Below are 22169 nucleotides of genomic sequence, written 5' to 3' on the forward strand. Positions count from 1 at the left end.
TGATAAAACGTCTTGTAGTAATGACGAAGATTTTAACTTAGAAAACATAGAATAGGATAATTAGGATAAACATAGAATAGGATAATCTCTTCATGAAAAAGACTTTACAAAGCTACAGCCACACGACTTCGAACCTCTTGTGTCTCACAAGGGAGAAATTAATAATGATGCAAAGTGACGAGGTGTCTTCTACTAACTCAAAACAACGTTCTGAGCAAAATATTTTTTAAAGAAATAGAAAATATATTTAATTGGCTTTTTTTTAACATTCTTTTCATCACAAAAACTTATCATTTGTTTCAGTAAAAAAACTTTCTTACTTTACAAGCCAATTTATTTTTATTTCACAATTCAGCAATATTTTTCATCCGCACGTGCTTTTTTGCACACAAATGCAAACAAATTTTATGTAACGTTGAAATTTTCACCATGATGGAGGACCATTCAAATGCGTGATCGAAAGATCGAATAATGTTCGGGTCGTGATAAGTTGGTAAAACATGAGTATTAATATTGTACAAATAAAAATCATTCTTATGATTATGGTAGGTCATAAATGCGTTGCAGAAGCTACTGACTTATAAGTAGTTGTTTTGACAAAGCTGTTTTAGAAACTGCATTATCAGCATCACATGCAGCGAGCCTTAAACATTACAAAGATTGAAGAAAATGAGTACATTTACCCCCTGAAAATATTCGGCATGTCCTTCCATAAAAAAAGCTTCTTTTTTGAAAAACAAAGAATAGAAACTTGATCGCTACGAAAGATGTGTAACTACTTTCTGAGTACGTATATAGCAAAAAAGAAAAAAGTGATTTTTACTGGAGTTCCCCTTTAAGAGATGTAGCAGAACTGTTAAACACAAGAGTGTATACAACAGCAGCAGAAGCTCCATGGTCAAATGGTGTATGTGAGCATCATAATTTCATCCTGGAAAATATGATTATGAAAATTGTTGACAACACTAGTTGTTCTGTTGAAAATGCACTTACATGGGCCAATTGTGCCAAGAATGCGTTGCATAATAACCGTGGATTCAGTCTCAATCAGCTTGTATTTGGACGCAATCCTAATCTCCCATCTGTGCTTACAGCCAAGCCTCCTGTTCTTCGAACAGTTACACCCAGTCAATTAATTGCGAATCATCTGAATGCCCTGCATGTTGCTCGCAAAGCATTCATTTGAAGTGAATCTTAAAACAGCACTCAGTCATCAAACACGGACATCTACCAGCAAAGATTTTTATAATGGTGAATTGGTATACTATAAGCGACGTGGAGAGAAAGAGTGGAGAGGACCTGGTGTAGTCCTTGGCATTGATGGAAAACAGGTCCTTGTTAAACATGGAGGAACTTACGTTCGAGTGTCACTTGCAATCAGTAAAGGGACACCGTAGTTGTCAGGAAAGCACAAGTGGAAACCCTCAAGTGAAGAAAACTACAACCAAAGAAGAAGATTGCTTTGATGAGATTTTAAACAGCGTAGCGAATGGGTTGCTTGAAAGCGTAAACGATTTTGATATCAACACATCGTCAGAAGTTGTACTTGATGACATTCCTAGTGATCATGCCGTAAATACAAATGAGATCCCTGCTATTTCCCATGCTCAGGTTGAAACAACACATCAATCAAGCATTGAGCAAGAAGTTTCTAACACACCTCGCAATGAACAGTCATTGACAGTGACCCTTCCAAAAGTCAGGGAGAGGGTTAGGTTTATTGATACTGATACTAATAAACTTGCTGAATTTATGGTTGTTAGTCGTGCTGGTAAAGTAGGAAAATCTGGAGTTGGAGCACATAAGAATTGGTTGAATGTCAAAGATGTTAAAACCAAAGCCAGGAAATCAATTGACTTTGAAAACATTTTGGATTGGGAAAAGGTAAACACAGAGTCTGTATATAATGTAGAAACGTCATGTGATGTTAGTGAAGCTCAACATAAAGAATTAACTAAATGGCGTGATTACAATGTTTATGATGAAGTTGAAGACAAAGGGCAAGACATAACCACAACCCACTGGGCGATATCTGAGAAAAGTCATGATGGTAAAACAGAAATTAAAGCACGATTAGTGGCACAAGGTTTTGAGGAGGACACTATTGGTATACGAACAGACTCGCCAACTGTAAACAAGGAGAACTTTCGTCTTGTGTGTAATATTGGTGCAACACATGGATGGAAAATTTTACAGTCTTGATATTAAAGCTGGGTTTCTTCAAGGAGCCAAGATTGATAGAGTCGTACATCTTCTTCCACCACCAGAAGCTAACACAGACAAGTTGTGGAAACTAAAAACACCTGTTTATGGCTTGTGCGACGCTTCACGCGCTTGGTATGAGACATTATCTAACGAATTCGATAAAGTTGGAGCTACAAGAAGCATTTATGACAATGCATTATTTTTCTGGAGAAAAGAAACTTTCAAAGGTGTAATTTGCTGTCAAGTTGACGATTGCTTCTTCGTTGGAAGTGATTTGTTTCATGACACTATCATTGCACATTTACGTAAGACATTCTCACTTAGTAAAGAGAATTCAAAGTCGTTTAACTTTTTGGGATTAGAAATTGAACAAGAGTGTGGTGCAGTAATTATTCATCAGCATAATTACATTAGTAACATTTCACCAATTAATTTGACCGATAGTACGTCTACAATTCCACTTACAAAATATGAAGCACGTCAAATTCAATGGGCAGCAAAACAAACTAGACCTGATGCTGCTTACGTTGCCTGTGATTTAAGCACTCGCATAAGACATGGAACAGTTGCTGATGCTCGTAGAGCTAACAAGCAGCTGAAACATCTGCAGCAAACTGAAGTAAAGATTGTTATTTCAAACACTGGAGATGTTAAAGCATCATCGCTCATACTTTTCAGTGATGCATCACATGGAAATTTAATTAATGGCGGCTCACAAGGTGGATTTGTTCTGCTACTGCATGGTGAAGCAAAATTCCGCAAATTATTTGGAGATCTCACAAGTTAAAATGGGCTGTTAAAAGCGCCATGGGTGCGGAAACCATGGCTTTCTTAGAAGGTGCGAAACATGCTATGTTGATCAGATCCCTAATTAAAGAGATTTTTTCAGTTGATATACCAATTATCTGTATATCAGAAAATAAATCACTTGCGGAAGCAGTCAAAAATACCAACGTCATAGAAGATAAACGATTGTATATTGATATTTGTGCACTTCGTGAGATGGTCGAAAAAGGAGAAATGGGGGAACTCATTCTTACGAAATCAAGTGATCAGATTGCTGACTGTCTTACGAAAGGCACTGCTTCAGCTGAAAACCTGCTATGTATACTATCTGGTAGAGAACAGTTGAAATACCGTTAAGTTTTGGTTAATAAAAACAAATATAACAGTATGCCAAATGACACTTTAAAAGCATTCTTACATTGTGTTCCTGCGTCTTACAGTTTCTTTTCTTGAACATACTTTATGATTTTGTTTTATTGAGAGAGAATGTAGTGGCAAGATTGTCATTATGTTCATTATATCTTTTAGGTTTAGATGTATGGCTTTATGCCATAATAAAGAATACAGATCTATTCACAGTATACACTATATTAGTGAAATATTATCCAAATTATACCGTTCTGGGATTAAAAAATCAAGACTCATTCTGTTTCCTTGCAATTTACTCTTCAACGCAATAAATAACAAACCAACATTTCAATCTTTTTTAGTAATTTCAATCAGGAATGCTAATGATTACCATGATAACAACAATAGCTAGAACATAGAACTCGGTAATACGACGACCATCTTTTTTTAACGAGCGTCTAAAATACATATGTTACCTCCAGCAAAACAACACTTTTCTTGCTGATTCAAATCGTGAATTTTTATGAAATGAATAACAAAAGATCGACTTTTTGTATTGTGATTATTTTTTTTACGTAGAGTGAAGTTTATAACACTTTGAGAGTCATTTTTAAAATTCACCTGCACGAGGACCGTTAGTTTGTGTACGAGGGACACGAAATAGCCAGTGGAAAGTAGGGTCTTCGACTGTTATGTATTTAATTAGCTTCGTTGCGCTCACTTTGGCGTGGAAGTTTAATATTGGAACTATTTATTCATTGGTGGTTCTGTGATGATACTGCTGGTTCGCTGTTGGTTTTCTGGTCGTTCTACAGGGACTGCTGGTTCTGTGGAGACTGGTAGTTACCTGTTTTAGTTATTACATCCCACTTCAACTAATTTACAAATCTTTGTTCAACCGATTTGGAGAGGTGAACGCAAAATGCCCTTTCTCGAAACGAAAAAAAACAAGTCATGGTCCTGGACGCGAGATGAAGAGGGATTGCGAGGATGATGTTGAAGGAAGCAATGAGGCACTATGCATGTACTGTAAAAGGTCATCTATGCATTAACCAACGTGCTGGATCACTAGCCATGTGCAAGCAATGGAGTTGGTCAAATGCGTAGACAGCAAAAAAACTTATATTGATTGGCAAACTAAGTTACAAAGTGTTGTATGTAATCATTTCCCTGCAAAGATGCAGAAAAAAGACAACACACCAGGACTTAGCCCTTATGTGTGACTTATTTGTGGTCATTCTTATAAGGGAGACATTGTGACCACTGCCACTGTTTTTACATTCAGGTCATACTCACCTATATCATCCATCGAAATACGCAAGGCTAAAAGAGCATTAAGCATAGGAGAAGAAGCAGGTCAAAGTTAACATACTAGTACTTCTTAATTATTTCCACGTCCCTTTTGGGCACAGGATAGGTAGGCGGAATAAAGGGAAAAAAGTGCGCAAAGCATAGATAGATAGATAGATGTGCATATTTTACATGGCTAGCCTCACAAATATCGAGGGATATACCCTGTCTATTATTTCCAGGAGGGGCCATGGCTTAGATGGAGAGTCCTAGAGTATTTAATGCTCATTTTGAGCTACGCAGACCCAATTAGTAGGGCCCACGCTCTACTAGACAACTCCCGGCAACATCCAACGGCCCACACAGTGTGCCATCTCCCCAATTTCCCTCACATGGCTTGGGTTAACCCGGGGCTATGGTAACATTCACTCCCCCATGTTGAATCGCCGTCAAGAGGAATCGAACCCCGGTCTCCCGCACAGAGTACGAAAGCTATAACCACTAATCTACGGCGCCAGTAAAATCTACGACTCCAGTTAATCTACGGCGCCAGTAAAATCAACATTGCCATTACAGCAAAACCGAAAGGAGAATGGCAGCTGAAGTTGTGTCAGTAACAGTTGAGGGCAATATTTGTGCGGCGATGTCCCGCTAACGGGGACCAAAAAATTTTTTGAAGGCCCCTAATTTTGTCTCTAGGGAATTGCACTGGATTGCTTTTAAATCCAACTTTATCAAAATTTAAGGTTACAGACTTAGCTTTACTCTTTCTTGCAGCCAAAGTTTTGTTTTAAAGGAACATTTTTTAAGCTTTTTTGTTGTAGTTGTCAGAGGGATTTTCTCCTCCTGGAGGTCAAAGTTATTGCACATGCTCCAAGGTGTGACAAATGGCTTTGTATTTTACAGGGCAGGATCAAAACCAGTCAGTAGTCATTTTATTACCTGGATTCTATTCTCGTCTTAAAGCAATAATCAAATTTTGCACATGATAGAATACCAATGACAAATTTCCCTCCACAACTACTTAAATTAGAATATACAGTTCGAATTTCAAAGGAAAAAAAAACATTCGAAATTACATAAGAAACGAACCAACCAAATAAGGGTATTTGTTTCATTTATTTTAAACCGACTTACCCTTCCAAACATTCCAAGTCAGCGCATCGTCTGATTCAAATGTCTTTTCGCATGTTACGCAGAAGCAAATTGTATATTCAGCAGTGGCTTTTACTTTTACTTTTTGCTCATGAGCAATCAGAGCTCTTGCAGTATTGAAGTTTGTACAAATTTTTTTGCATAGGGTCCTACTTGCATCTTTTAACTGGCCTTCGGGCTGTTTTGAGAGGTCCCCTGCTGGTTGTGATAGTTTGTTAATACTTCCTTGTATTTATTCAGTTCAATTTTTGTAAACTTTCATTCCCAGAAAAGATTATCTGTATCTGTATCTATATCTGTATCTGCAGCCAACGTTCCATGTGATATGTGAACCAGCCCACGCTAGGAAGAAAAAATACCCAGAATGCTTTGCGCAACCGTCAAAGATTTATTACATGTATTACAGTATATTACTAAGTATTACAGTGTATTACCAAATACTACAAAATATTACAGTTAGATGTTACAAGTACTACAGTGTATTACCGAATACTACAAGGTATTACAGTGTATTACTGAATACTACAAAATATTACAGTATATTACTAAGTACTACAGTGTATTACTGAATACTACAAAGTATTACAGTGTATTACCGAATACTACAAGGTATTACAGTATATTACTAAGTATTACAGTGTATTACTAAATACTACAAAATATTACAGTATATTACTAAGTACTACAGTGTATTACTGAATACTACAAAGTATTACAGTGTATTACTGAATACTACAAGGTATTACAGTGTATTACTAAATACTACAAGGTATTACAGTATACTACCGAATATTACAAGGTATTACAGTGTACTACAAGGTATTACAGTGTATTACCGAATACTACAAGGTATTACAGTGTATTACTGAATACTACAAAGTATTACAGTGTATTACTGAATACTACAAAGTATTACAGTGTATTACTGAACACTACAAGGTATTACAGTGTATTACTAAATACTACAAGGTATTACAGTATACTACCGAATATTACAAGGTATTACAGTGTACTACAAGGTATTACAGTGTATTACCGAATACTACAAGGTATTACAGTGTATTACTGAATACTACAAGGTATTACAGTGTATTACTGAATACTACAAAGTATTACAGTATACTACCGAATATTACAAGGTATTACAGTGTACTACAAGGTATTACAGTGTATTACCGAATACTACAAGGTATTACAGTGTATTACTGAATACTACAAGGTATTACAGTGTATTACCGAATACTACAAGGTATTACAGTATATTACCGAATACTACAAAGTATTACAGTGTATTACTGAATACTACAAAGTATTACAGTATACTACCGAATATTACAAGGTATTACAGTGTACTACAAGGTATTACAGTGTATTACCGAATACTACAAGGTATTACAGTGTATTACTGAATACTACAAGGTATTACAGTGTATTACCGAATACTACAAGGTATTACAGTATATTACCGAATACTACAAAGTATTACAGTGTATTACTAAATACTACAAGGTATTACAGTGTATTACTGTATACTACACAATATTACAGTATATTACTAAGTACTACAGTGTATTACTGAATACTACAAGGTATTGCAGTGTATTACCGAATACTACAAGGCATTACAGTATATTACCGAATACTACAAGGTATTACAGTGTATTACTGAATACTACAAGGTATTACAGTGTATTACTGAATACTACAAGGTATTACAGTGTATTACCGAATACTACAAGGTATTACAGTGTATTACTGAATACTACAAGGTATTACAGTGTATTACCGAATACTACAAGGTATTACAGTATATTACCGAATACTACAAAGTATTACAGTATATTACTGAATACTACAAGGCATTACAGTATATTACCGAATACTACAAGGTATTACAGTGTATTACTGAATACTACAAGGCATTACAGTATATTAACGAATACTACAAGGTATTACAGTATATTACCGAATACTACAAAGTATTACAGTATATTACTGAATACTACAAGGCATTACAGTATATTACCGAATACTACAAGGTATTACAGTGTATTACCGAATACTACAAGGCATTACAGCATATTACTGAATACTACAAGGTATTACAGTATATTACCGAATACTACAAAGTATTACAGTATATTACTGAATACTACAAGGTATTACAGTGTATTACTGAATACTACAAGGTATTACAGTGTATTACCGAATACTACAAGGTATTACAGTGTATTACTGAATACTACAAGGTATTACAGTATATTACCGAATACTACAAAGTATTACAGTATATTACTGAATACTACAAGGTATTACAGTGTATTTCTGAATATACTACAAAGTAATACAGTGTAAAATACGGGATATTACTATGTACTACACTGTATTACTGTATATTACAAAGATATTATGCTAGGCACTAGTATGTATGCTAGGCAGTATTATGTGTTAACAACATTACGACGTTGATAAATTGCTTAACGTCGTGTGTCGGATGTCGTTGGAAGAATACGACAATGTCGGATACGACATATTCACAGACTAAATGGATCCTTCCATGAAGTGCTTCCCTGGTTTCTTTTATTCTTCGTTTAAAGATCCTTCAAGATGACATTATGCTATTTTGTCCAGAAAGTAATGGTACAAGATTAATTGATGTTTGTAAAACCCGTTGGGCTGCTAGAATAGAAGGGCTCCATATCTTTGAAGAGCTTTATATTGCTATTGTCAAAACTCTGGAACAGATGGACCAGAATTTAGATAAACAAATAGGTATTAACACCCAATCGAAGGCTGGACCATTACTTCTCTCTCTTAAGTCATTTGTATATCTTGTGGCATTAGTTATTACAAGGCACATTTTTGATTTAATGCTTACTGTAACAAAGCTTTTGCAATCAAAGACTGAAACAGATATTTTGGATGGTTGTGAACTTATTAATTCTTTAAAAAACTTAACAATGTCGATAAGAAACAATATAGATTATCATAATGAATGGTATTCATCAGCCATTGATTTAGCCTCAAAAGTTGATATTCTAGAATACAAAAAAAAAACTTGTGGCAGACAAACAACACGTTCAAATGTTACTGCAGATTCACCATCGCAATATTACAAACGTGTGATCACAATTCCTTTTATTGCCACATGTCAAATAAATTTCGACAACGTTTCAACATGGACAATTTGACTATTTATAAGGGTTTGCATGTGGTTCCATCAAAATTTGTCTGGTCAGAGAACCAAATAGGGGAACAAGTATGGATTAAGAATTTCAGAGCATTTGCTGAATTTTACAGGAATGATTTACCAAATCCTCTCGCACTAGAGGGTAAATAAAGCTATGGCAGCAATATTGGTCTGATTATGATCGTTGCTTACCAGACAATGTAATCAAAACGTTAAAAGCTGTCAAATTTGATGGCTTTGAAAACATTAAGGTAGCATTAAGAATTTTAGCCACTTCGCCCGTCACATCCTGTGAATGTGAACGTTCTTTTTCTTCTTTACGCAGACTTAAGTACTATACCAGGAGCACCATGGTTCAGGATCGTTTAAATGGAATTGCACTCATGTACATCCATAAGGAAATCCTGCCAAACATAGATGCTGTTATTGATCGGTATGCAATGAGCAACCGAAGGCTATCCTTTTCATAACCCCATTTTTCCATGTAATTGGTCCAGCCTTCACTTTTTCTAATTCCTTCTAAATAAATAAATAATAAAGTGTAATTAAGTAAGTCCCTAATATAGTATATAAATAATTAACATACCTTTTTTATCACACTTTATCCGTCTACTCATTATTATATCGTTCCTATACATCTGAAAATAATACATGCGTTGAGGTGTGTATTTATCATATCACATGTATGTACATTTCATCTTCATTATCCTGATATTTCCATATTATTTTGTTTTTGTTATGATTGTGTTTTATTTTGCTGTCCATGGCTGGTGTGATCATTTGATTCACCTAGTCATGCTGATGAAGCCTGATATTGGCAGAAACAGCAAGAGTTTATAAATATTAAAATATATTCACAATTGTCTCACTTTATTGTAGTTAATCCCTGTTAATTTTAGTGCTTTTATCTATCTAAAATAAGACGTGTAAGACGGAGAGTTTATTCTTATAAAAAATGTTCTTAGGAGATTTTCTTATAGCAAAGCTTAAATTAGCGAAAGTTTCTGGTGCTTCCCTCCATACCAGGCTTACAGCGCCCCCCAGGACCCCCAGCTGCTAAATTCAAGACTCAGTCCAAATATTGCTGCGCAGCAGCAATATTTTGACTAAGTCTTGAAAAAGTCTGGATCCGCCCCTGAGGGGTTAAAGACTTCGCTAGCACACACACACAACAGAGGAGTAATAATCAAGATTTTTTTGCAGAGTATAGATTTGACACAGTCTAGATCAAATTGGAAGAATGTCTTTACAAATACCCCGTCTAACCTACCCCATGCTGAATAAAAAACAAACGTTTCGTTCAAGCTAAGAATAATCCAACGTTTGCATCGCACTCCTGCAAATATTTTTTGAGTAATAAGCCGGCCTGTCCTGATTATGTTGCCCTGATTATGTATTTTCTGCCCTGTTCTTAACCGGTGCAAGCTGCCGTACTTAATCAGGCCAATGTTCATTATCCTGGCAGAACACGGGTTTTGCCCAGATTGCGAAAACGGCCTGTTTACAACCGGGCAGCCGGATTATGACGCATGGTATGATTATGTTTTTTCTGCACTGGTTATGTCGTGGTGACCGAATTATGAACGCTGGATATAAATGGCTGGCCAGGCAGGCCGTGATTGGCATTTACTTCAAACTTTGGTGAATTAAACATTCCCTGGAAGATAGAACATCCCTAAAAACTAGAATTGGCGAAAGAAAGTCTAGACGTAATTCTTAGTATAAACTACTCTTATAGTAAAGACATTTAAACATAATATACTTTGAAGTAACTAAATTTCACTGAACCTTAATTATTCTTTTTGCGGGAAAAGTTATTAAACTTGCGAATCCCAAAATTTAGTATTTGCCACGAAATTTCGTTTCATTTGAGAACAACAACAACTTTGCCACCAGGGCTACCAATTGATGGCGAATGATATAAAAGCGGTCGGCCCCGATTACATTTGCTCTTAAGTCTCGAATAATATTTGACTGTCATACATAAGCTAGCCTTCCCCGATTATGTGCGTTCTATAATAAGTGAGAAATAATATTTGACTGTCGTATGTAAATTGGCCTGCCCTGATTATGTTCCTTTTATAAGTGTCAAATAATATTTTTTAAATAATAAGCCGGCCCGTCCTGATTATGTGCCCTGATTATGTATTTTCTGCCCTGTTTTTAACCGGGGCAAGCTGCCGTACTTAACCACGGCAGCGTTTAATATCCGGGCAGAACAGCCGCAAGAAAAACAAAAACAAGGCACAGACAGATGGCATGATGCACAGTACAGTAGCTCAGTTATTTGTTTCGATCGGTAAGGATTGAGTGACAGCTTAGTATCTCTAGATAGATAGATGTGCATATTTTACATAGCTAGCCTAAAAAATGTCAAGGAATATACCCTGTCTATTATTTCCAGGAGGGACCAGGACACTCACCTAGATACACTCTCTATTCATCTGTTCACTGGCACACTTCATGACCATAACTTCATATTTATTGCCTTAAGTCTAGGATCTACCATATTTACCATTTTCACTGGTTCTAAAACTTGTGTACTTTACTGGCAGCCTAGCTACACAGCTATATATCTCTTTTCTTCTGTGAGTTTATAATGCTCTTTTCCACATCTATATAAATTTTTGCTCTTAAGTCTAGGGCCAGTCCATAAGTTTACATGTGAACCGAATCACTGTCCTTCAAGATTGCCCTTTACGTTCTTATGAATTTTGCCAACCATAGAACAAATGCAAACAAATATAAAGAATTAGGTATTCTTAAATTCACAGATAGCTAGTTACGCCACCATCGAAAATATGTTTGGTTAGCTTCATTTCTAATTACAAAAGTGAGTCGGTCGGTCGGTTGGATAAAATTTTTTCCCGAAAAATTAAAAAAAATACTAAATTTCGCAACCATCTTTTGTTATTCATTTTAAATGTAGGACAGCTGTATTTTTAGCCACCGTTTCAAGTTCCGTTTTTGTCAATCAACGTCGTTCCCATGGTTTTCGCTTGTATTGCTGTATAAATGTGAAGCAGGGAAAATATAGCACTGTGTAGAGCAGCGCAGTAATCGAAATAACATTCGGACATACAGTACAGTCAAGATGTAAGCGTACGCGTACACTCAACTTGGAAAAATAATTGCTTTCATTCAAAAAAACAATAGGATAGCGAGTTCCTTTCAAATTGCGCGAAAATAATTGCTTCGTGTTAAAAACAAAAGCATAGCAAGAGACATTGTTTATAAACAATTACTCTGCGCGAAAAAAAAATTAAACGCGAAGGCCATTGAATTTTTATTTTTTTTAACAACAAAACTAATTATAGTAACGCGATTTTAATCTCGATATATTTAAAAAACACAAGCTCTTTTAAAAAACAACAAATCCAATGATCTAAATTTTTTTAAAAAATAATGCTACTTTTAAAACTTTTAGTAATATTTCTTTATCATCGAAACATATTTGTTAACATGCGAAACTTTTAAAAGTTTTTTTTATAAAAAGCAACGTTTAGCAACGCAAACGGAAAAACCCTACGTTCGGGACTTTTTCCTTCGCGATAAGATTTCGAAAACAAATTAAATTTTAACACAGAAGAAAAAAAAAATCTAAAATACAACTTTTCACGTTCTGGAAAGATCAAACACTCATTGTGAGAACATTTTGTTTACATTTTAATAACAAAGAAAGAGTCTAAAAATATAACTTTCAACGCGCATAAAAGGTGAAAACGCTCGTTGTGGGAACATTTTGTTCTGGTAAGAATAAAAATATACAAAGTTAAAAACACGTGTTTTTTCTAAAAAATAAATCTTAGAAAAATAGTTAGTACAAACTTAAAAATATTAATTTATTTGACAAGAATCTACCTGTTTCTCTGATTGGTACCTATTCAATTGACTTTTCTCACTCCCATAAAACGCGGCTAACAGTCCCGGCCTTATAAATTCACAAGCTGTTCGTACTTGTGCATTTGGTTTGAAATCCACTAGGCATCAAATGTCCTATCATGGTCTAGTTGTTAGAATGCCTTATCTGAAATAAGACATTTAGATCTCCCCTTGCATAGACTTAAATATCTAATAAAGCATACATTCTCGTCTAATTATATTTAATTTATATATACAGTATACTCTCGATAAGTGGGACACTCAAGGGACCGAACAAAAGTGTACTACTTAGCGGGCGTCCTATGTATCCGAATTTCCTTGTAAGTAGGGTTTTCATACAAAAGCATAATTTGTCCTAGTTATTGAGAGATTTTTTGTAAAACTTAGCGAACAAGAGGACTTTAAGGCTAAATTCATGAATAAGAAATGGTGATAATTGCATTTACTTTTCTATTCCATTCAATATTACATACATAAGATTACACTATATTAAACAGAAAAAAATTCTGTCAATTTGCTTTGCCTGGAACCAGCTATTACTTCATTTTCGACAATTCTAGAAACTTTGATCGTAAGTGCTTTCAGTTCGGTCGTGTCAATCATCATGGAGTAGTTCATCAAGGTATCAATGGCATCGTGTAATTGAGATGTGGTTGGTTCCTCCAAAGGGCTAGCTCCATCTTGACCATTATCCTCCTTCTCTTGCATTTCCTCGACCTCATTTCCCAGAATATCCGGCAAGATCTCTTCATCTGACATCAAACCTTGACTTACAGGAACTGCGTCATCGAAGGAGGCGACATCTTTAGCACACAAGTCTTTGAAATTTTCATCCAATCTGCTCAGTTGACGGATATATTGTTTTGAAGGATACGTTTTTTCTTTTCTTCCAGCGATCGAGCCAGCCATCTGATGCACTAAAGTCGGTCAATCCTAGCTCTTTCACAAAACAAATAGCTTTGGTTTTGAAAACTGAGGCAGACACAGGAATGTTCTGAGACCTTGCATTTACCAGCCATTTGTAGCAAGCGTCATCAAGGTGTTTGTATGTTGACGGTTTAAATCTATGCCTCTTCTTTGTTGACAAATTCATAAATCTTTTTCTTCTGTTTATATTTTCACATTTTTTTACTTGTCTGTCTTGTTTGTAGTGTCGTCTGTGTAAGTTGTGTGTTTTGTATTGTTTCAGCTCTGCTAACTTTGGCAGTTTCCGGTGTTTACTAGGGCATAGTTTTTAATCAATAATGTATTTATCTCCTGGTAAACTGAAATATATGTTTATTTCATTCATTCATTTATATATCTCACCCATTAAGTAAAATATTGCGCTGTGGCGTCATTCACATCACATTTTAATCTATTAGTTATCTTTGTAAGCTTTTATTAAATACAAAACAAACCTCTATTTTTATGAAACTAGACAGGTTGGAGTTTTTTTTTATAGAAAAAATATTCATAGCTACACCTGCCTCACATCCTCTTTGGTAAATCGTGTCACTAAAGTTTTCCTAATATAACTTGCACTTTTTGAGCAATAGAAAAAGATTGTTTGAAGCAATCATTAGCTACGTCTGAGTCTCAAATTGGAATAAACAGAGCACACAATTGAGACGTAAATCACACAACTAGGACATTTCAGCTAGTTCCTTTCTGTCTGTTCCTGTGCAACATCCACCCATTCACTAGGCAATCTTGAATATTTTGTTCTTAAGGGATATAGCCTTTAAAAGGAAAGAACAAGCAGATTTGCCAGATCGTTGCTAGAGTTGTTTATTTACATAATCACTTAATAAGGACGCTATATTAGTATACGCTATTGTATCTTTTTATATTTTTGAAATATCTTAATTGGTTTTTAAGATTTTTGACTTAGGTATATAATAAGTCAGGCCCTTTCAGGAGAGGCGTGCAATAGCACGTGCACACCTCCACACACACACAAAATGGCTTAGGCGTGCTATTAATAGCACCTGCAAAATGACAAATTTTATAAGAAGTTAACCAGTGCAGCACACCCAAAAGCACACCTAAAATACTTGTGGTGTGCTTTTTGCCACACACGTATCAAAATTTTCCTGAAAAGGCCTGATATTTATGCTAATTTATACATGATGTTGTGTATCTCTTATAATAATACGAAGAGTATGTCCATTTGTCTGTAAAAAACAAAGTAGATGTGTGTATTTTCCTTTTTTGTCGCCAAAAAAGTTGTCTTACATTTTAAATCTTCTAATGTTACAGTACGATGTTAATAACATTAATTTAACGTCAATATCTTAATTTAAATTAATGAAGGTACTACAATGAAGTTATAACTTTAAGGCCAAATAACTTGAAACGAGGTGGTGATGTCAGTCATTTTTTACCGCATGAGTATCTAGGGACACCTTGGGACCAAATTTAGTAGGTTTCCAAAACCTGGGTCTCCGAATCCGTTTCAGAATGAAAGAGTTGATGACATCTTCAAAGAAAGTTTAGACCTCAATATATTTGCATCCGTTTGTCAAAAGTACATGGTCTTATCTATTTTCTTGATCAGGGTTTTAAGATCTATACAAGTTGTTTGTAGTTTGGTGGCATAACCTCTGTATATCTCCTAATCCTATATATACATTATTTTGATCATTGTTTTAATCTCAACAGATAAACTAAATTTTGCCATTTTTTTATATATCAACTGGTTGACATCAGTAAAACTTCTAACACAACCCATAGTTTTGCCCTTGTTCTCATGCCTAAATGGATTTTTCCACGGGCCTAATCAACTAGTTTGATAAAAATGAGGTGATGTTACCTCCAACTTCAAAACAACTTTTTGTCAAGAATTTATATCGTAATCATGTTGCATAATTCGTTAAGGAAAACTAACGATTACAATTTATGTGCTTAAAATGCTTATTATATATCTATATAGTTTGAATATGAACTGTATTAACATCTAGGAATGAGGTTGAAAGTTACGTTCTTACTACTACGCTGAAAAATACTCCAGAAATAAGAACAACCAAGTGCAAAATAAGTTTTATTAGCTCTTACAAAGAAAGTGTGTACTTTAATTAAGAATATCGTAGCTAAAGTTAAAATCTTTTATGATATACTTATTTATATATACTTTTGATGTTTGGATCATGTTCTTTTCCTTGTGCACTGTCTCAATATTAAAAAGTGAAAAATAACCCTGCAGAGGAGGTTAACAAGCCAGACATTTCTTTTTATTTTTTATCCCAATAATTAGCAATAATTAAACTAAAATCTAGGCTGATAAAGAATTCAGAAGTCTATCACATTTTTCCACTATTACAATCCCACTACACGAAACGCGTATTGGTGTAAACCATCATTGTAAAATGTTGTAAGCTACAAGTGATGTGCAGAATAAAAAAAATAAGACAAACAAAATAGGATAGTATGAATAACAGCGGGCGTATTATTGAGCAAAGTTTGTACTCATTCAATATGTGTGGGATTTACTTTCAGTAAACTTCTATTGTCTGCAGAGAAAAAGGTGTTTTTCAATAATTGATATTATAATCTCTTCCTTTTTATCTTATTGGAGAATGTCCAATAAATATTAAAATCTAATATATTAATACAAAATTGATATCGCTAAAAAATCAGGAAATTTCAAAAAATAGTTCAAGTGCATAATAACAGATGAAGCCTCACAGATGAAGAAAGTTTTAGGAAATCAAAAATTTTCGTGTGGAATTTTTAACCAACTTCTTGAATAACTTCAAAATTAAGACGATCTAATGACCCAAGTTTTTTTCTTTAAAGTAATGCCACAAGGATCTAGGAACAGCTTTGTTTTTTCTTGTGTCATCTTTGAAAAACAATGTATACTTATTAACAGTTTTTTTTTACCAATTTTAACAGATTTTTTGTAGTGTGTAGAAAAAAGCACAACAGATATATTTTATAATTATATTTTTCTAGAAGTGTAGCAAGAAAAAGATGGCTGAATGGACCCAAATTCCTGATGGTGTTACTAAAAAGATATTAAGTGGTGGAAAGGGTGATCTTCCGGAATTCACACCAGGTGGTAAGGTATTGTTTCACTATCGCGCTTTAATTAAGAAGGATGATGGTAATTTGCAGTTGCTCGATGATTCAAAAAAAAGCAAAAAACCCTTTGAATTGTTGTTGGGGAAAAAGTTTAAACTCGATATTTGGGAGACCCTTGTTAAAACAATGCGATTAAATGAAATAGCAGAATTTACCTGTGAAGCATACCATGTTGCATCTTACCCTGTTGTTTCCAAGAGCTTAAGGGATATGGTAAAAAAGGAGCATGGTGAACACGATCACGAACATCACACCCATCACCAGTGTGGATTTGCAGCGATGTCGCAAGGATTGGGTTACCCTGACTTAGATGAATATGTGAAAAATCCAAAACCGATGGTATTTCAGTTAGAGTTGATTAAAGTTGATATGCCAGGGACATATGAAAGAGATCTATGGTCTCTATCACTTGAAGAAAAATTAGCTTTTATACCAACTTGGAAAGAAGAAGGCAACGACTTTTATAAACATGGTGACTTGGAAAATGCCTGCAAGAAATATTCTCAAGCGTTAGGTTCTCTAGAACAATTAACTACCAGAGAGAAACCAGGTTCAGAAGAATGGTTAGCCATTGAAAAGATGAAGGTCCCTTTACTATTAAATTATGCCCAATGCATGTTAGGGAAAAAGGAATACTATCAAGCAGTCGAACACCTAACAACTGTCCTTGAAAAAGACAGGGATAATGTCAAAGCACTGTACCGTCGTGCCAAGGCATATCATCTTGTGTTTAATTTTGAATTAGCCAGGATTGATTATATGAAAGCAAAACAACTTGACAGCAGCCTTACGAATACTATAGACAAGGAATTGAAACGAATTCAATCTGATGAAAAGAAAAAAGACCAAGAAGATAAGGAAAAATTTAAGAATGCATTTTCATGAGAATTTCATAACAAGTCCTTAAAATGACATAAAATTAAATCAGAAATTATTTATGCCACATGCATAAAACTTGTATGGCATAACGATAGCTTTATTTATTTAATAGTGTATTATATATATATAATTTTAAGTTATAATATAAATACACTTATCTCAGAAAAAAATATTCTGAACAATGCTAAATGATATTAGTTATTTCTGTTTAGCACAATGTCTATCTTTTTTATGAACAATTGATTAACAATCCATAATATTTCTTTGTTTTAACTATAACTTCTTGATATTTTGTGCTATACTTTAATTTTTGTGCATTGAAAAAATTACAAAATTAAGGGAAATACTTTGTGAATGATCCCTTTGAAATACTTTTGTGGTAATTACCTTTTATGAATGATTATTTTGATCATTTTTCGCAAGAATTAACTTTTTGTGATTGTGTTAAATATGAAAATAACTGTAGGAAAGAATTAATTTTTTGTGAAACTTAATTTAGCGAACACAATATCACAACAAGTATATACAGTTTTAAATTTCATTGTCTTAAAGAATTTAAAATATATAATTTTGCGTATAGGGTTTTAAACGTAAAAAAATTGTTCTACAAAATTAGGTTCTTCAAGAATGTGTCCCTTGTGTGTGTCCCAATTAATCCCTATAAAGTTAACAACATTTCTCCCGTTTGTGTCTTTCAATAAAATTCTATATTTTGTGAACATCTTAACATGATAAGCAACAATAATACGTGAATATCTTTTAGATTGCCATTAACATCCCAACATATCTACAAAGAACTATGATCAGATATAATTTAACAGAACCATTTTCATACTACCTACCAAATGAAATTCAATCAAGTGCTGCTTTCGACTGCGGAAAACCTGTTGTTGTCACAAATATTACTGGAAGTTTGGTGATTTTAAAGTACAGGCTTGGGTTGATGAAAATGGAAAGAGCTTTGTATTGAGCATCGTGACGAATTGTCATTTGTAAAATTTTTCACTTTTAAGTATTGTTCATGTGAAGAACGTCGCGTTAAGGTAAAATTAAGGGCATGCAATTTTCTATTTATGTCGTCAGATTTTAAATACAGAATTTTAACTGATTTGAAATTAAACATCGAAAGACAATACACTAAAATAACAATTGGTTATCATGATTTTAAAACTGCTGATTATCATAAAGCATTCACCATGTGTTATAATCATGTTATTAACAAGTATAGGTGTGAATACTTTTCAAAAATAAATAAGTTAATCGTGGTCACTGGAGATTTTCAAGACGATTATGATGAATATCAATTTGAAAAGCATTTCAACTTAGATGTGTTGTCTTGTTCATTAAACAATGGTTGTCTTATGATAAACCCTGACAGAAGGGAGAACATTAGGGATAAATTTGACAATGAAATTTTATTGCGTATAAGGAATTAGAAAATTCTATGTCTAATTGAAACACCATCAACACAAGATAAACACACATACTAGAAAAATTATCATGACTGGACAATATGCTTAACAAGATATGCTTAAAAAATTTTAATATCTGAGCCTGAATACGCTTATTCAACATATTTCATTATTTTCAATGCAGTCAGATCCCATTCTTCATATTGCCATCTTTGTTGGATAGAATTTTAAAGTTTGTGTTGTACATCGGTATGACATAGATGCAAAATGTAATGCAAATGGGGCAACACTATGTGGATTTGACAAAAAAACTTGAATTGTGAACCTGTTTTCCTCTTGAAAACACATCTTTTTCCAAAGTTTTGAAAGAAGTTCGATAAAAACATGGAAAGGTGCTGACAGAAAACTGTAAAATTTTGTTCTTAGTTTAAAGCCTAAAGCTGTTTCAGAAAACTTAATTATGATTTTTGCATGATTTAACGTTTTACTTTTTTTATTTAATTTTTTATTTTGCTATGATATATTAATAATTATGTCATTAGTATATAAAGGCAGTTTGCTCCTTGTGTAACTTTGAATGTTTTTGTTATAAGCAACTGGATAAATTTTTTCTAATCATTTGATAAGGAAAAAAATTTATTTCAGCTGAATGTATTATTTTACAAGATTTCAGCTTGTATCTGTTAGAACAAAAGTTTGTCATTCATATAAAAAATTGATTTAAAGTTGTTGTATTTGTTATCCAGTTTTATGTTTTGTTTGCTTAATAACTTTAAAAGGTTTTAGGCTGGACATTTGCTTAGGTTCTGGCTAAAGTCTTAGCCTTGACCCTTAATAAGTCGATCATCTGAGAAAAAAACCTGTATGCTCCATGTCTTGAAATGTAAAAAATACTTTCATTTTGTACTGGTTTTAAGCAAATATGAAAATTATTAAATCATTTCAAGTTTTCAAGCATTTTGTTTGAATCGACTGTTTTCTCAAAATTTCTTAGTTTTATTATAATTTAATAAAGTAAAACAATATACATTAAATTATCACTAGATCCCTCAAATTTCTATAAAAATGTACTGAGTAAGCTAAAGGTGTGGTTAATAGTCAAAACTACGGTATAATGTGTTGTTTTTTATCTTTTTTTAATTAATGTACCCCACCTATTTTAAAGTTTTTTTACAGATTCAATGATTGGACAAAATTTGAAAAAGCCGTTTTCATACTTTTTACCAGATGGAATTCGAGCAAGTACTCTTCAAAATTGTGTAGAACCTGTTCTTATTCACAATATTATTGGAAAGTTTGGTAATTCTGAAACAGCAATCAGAATTAATGATAATGGAAAAAGTGTTGTATGGCTTGAGCGCGATGACAGTTTGTCATTTGTGAAAGTATCTACTTTTGACTATGATTCATGTACACAAAGTCATGTAGACGTAGAAATGCGGGATCACGACTTTCAAATTCTATCAACAGATTTGAAGAGCAGATGTTTGGTTGATTTTAAATTTGACATTAATAAACGTCACACTGAAATAAAAATATTCTATCAGAATTTCAACGACGGTGTTCTTCATGAAGTATACACAATGAGCTATACCCATCTTTTTAATCAATATATATGCGAGTACTTTCCAGAAATAAACAAGTTAGTTATTATTACTGGTGATTATAAGTATGGCTTAAAGAAATACCAATACGAGAAATGTGATATGTATTTAGATGTGTTGTCTTGTTCGTTTAATGATAATGGTGTGGTGATAGAAAGTTCTGACAAAAGAGAAAACATTACTGATCAATTTAACAATGAAGAAGTAATTGAAATAATATATAGCAAGCTCACAAACAACATTGTGTTGTTGACTAATCAAGGTGGAATTCTGATGTATTCTTTGGTTAACCATCAGTTCGGTATATTGTTTAGACTGCAAGACATTATTTTTTTGTCAACGTTTAAAAATTATATTTATGTAGTTACTTCGTCAGCATTGGCGGTTGTTTTAAGTCAAGACTACGCATCACTAGAATTACGAATTGAGAAAAAAGTATGCTTATTACCTGAATCACCTCATACTTGTCGTGGATTACTTCATGAAGCATCTTGGATTGCTAGAGATTGCTTGTTTGTGCAAAATAATATGAGAATGAAGATATTTGAGCTGGAATCTTTAACGTTGCTTCACGAGTTTGACTACGATTTACAAGCAGTGCAGTTATTCAACGGGTGGTCAAAGGAAGAACTTTTTATTATTGGCAGTTTTGTTGGGGATTTCCCAGGAAATCACCACCAGTTACATATTTACTATTTTCGCGACAAGGATATTTCTTTGAAGAACTTAGCACGAAAGGCTATACTAACTTCGTTTTCATACAACGAATTGAAAAATATCGATATGCCAAACACATTACGCATTTATTTAGAAGTGTAAACATATTGAGTGATTTATAAAGCTATTTATCCTGTAAACTTATTGATGTATTTATACTGTATGTAAACTGTATATTATCTTTCCAAAAGTATAATTTAATATCTAAATTTTATTTAAGGCTCTTTTTTTAAAGCATTCGTTGATTAGTTTACAGTTAAGTGAAAATTCAAAATCAGGTTTTTTTTATGCTTATGCGAAGAACAAAATAAGTCTTAGAGTATGCTTACATTATGCTTTTGGGGAAAAAATGCTCAAACGTTGCCTTATATCATAATATAAAATTGTCTTTGTTTTTTTTTCTCTTTAATACGGTTACATATTTACTATTTCCGCGACAAGGATATTTCTTTGAAGAACTTATCCCGAAAAGCTATACTAACTTCGTTTTCATCTAACGAGTTAAAAAATATGGATATGCCCAACTCGTTACGAACTTATTGTAAACATATTGGATGATTTATAACGCTTGTTGAAGCTTTTTTACCTTAAGACGCATAATTTAATTTTTGCAGAGTTATATTAATGTTTGCAAAA

The 22169-nt window shown here is 33.6% G+C and overlaps 1 protein-coding gene across 2 annotated transcripts; it reads left to right on the top strand.

Moving 5' to 3' along the window:
* The first annotated feature begins 11171 nt into the window (after positions 1 to 11171).
* LOC130641226 (AH receptor-interacting protein-like) lies at positions 11172 to 22169 on the top strand. 2 transcript variants are annotated; one of them, XM_057447943.1, is made up of 2 exons: positions 11172 to 11273; positions 18564 to 22169. In XM_057447943.1, exon 2 carries the CDS (start codon positions 20394 to 20396, stop codon positions 21633 to 21635), a length of 1242 nt encoding a protein of 413 aa, XP_057303926.1. In that variant the 5' UTR covers positions 11172 to 11273; positions 18564 to 20393; the 3' UTR covers positions 21636 to 22169. The 2 variants fall into 2 exon arrangements, with proteins under 2 accessions (XP_057303926.1, XP_057303927.1); XM_057447944.1 differs by lacking the exon at positions 18564 to 22169 and adding an exon at positions 16793 to 17989.

Source organism: Hydractinia symbiolongicarpus, chromosome 4 (genome assembly GCF_029227915.1).
Source record: "Hydractinia symbiolongicarpus strain clone_291-10 chromosome 4, HSymV2.1, whole genome shotgun sequence".
Taxonomy (NCBI): Eukaryota; Metazoa; Cnidaria; class Hydrozoa; order Anthoathecata; family Hydractiniidae; genus Hydractinia; species Hydractinia symbiolongicarpus.

Excerpts from the sequence above, each read along its gene's own strand:
- LOC130641226 (XM_057447943.1), top strand. The coding sequence starts at position 20,394 with ATGATTGGACAAAATTTGAAAAAGCCGTTTTCATACTTTTTACCAGAT.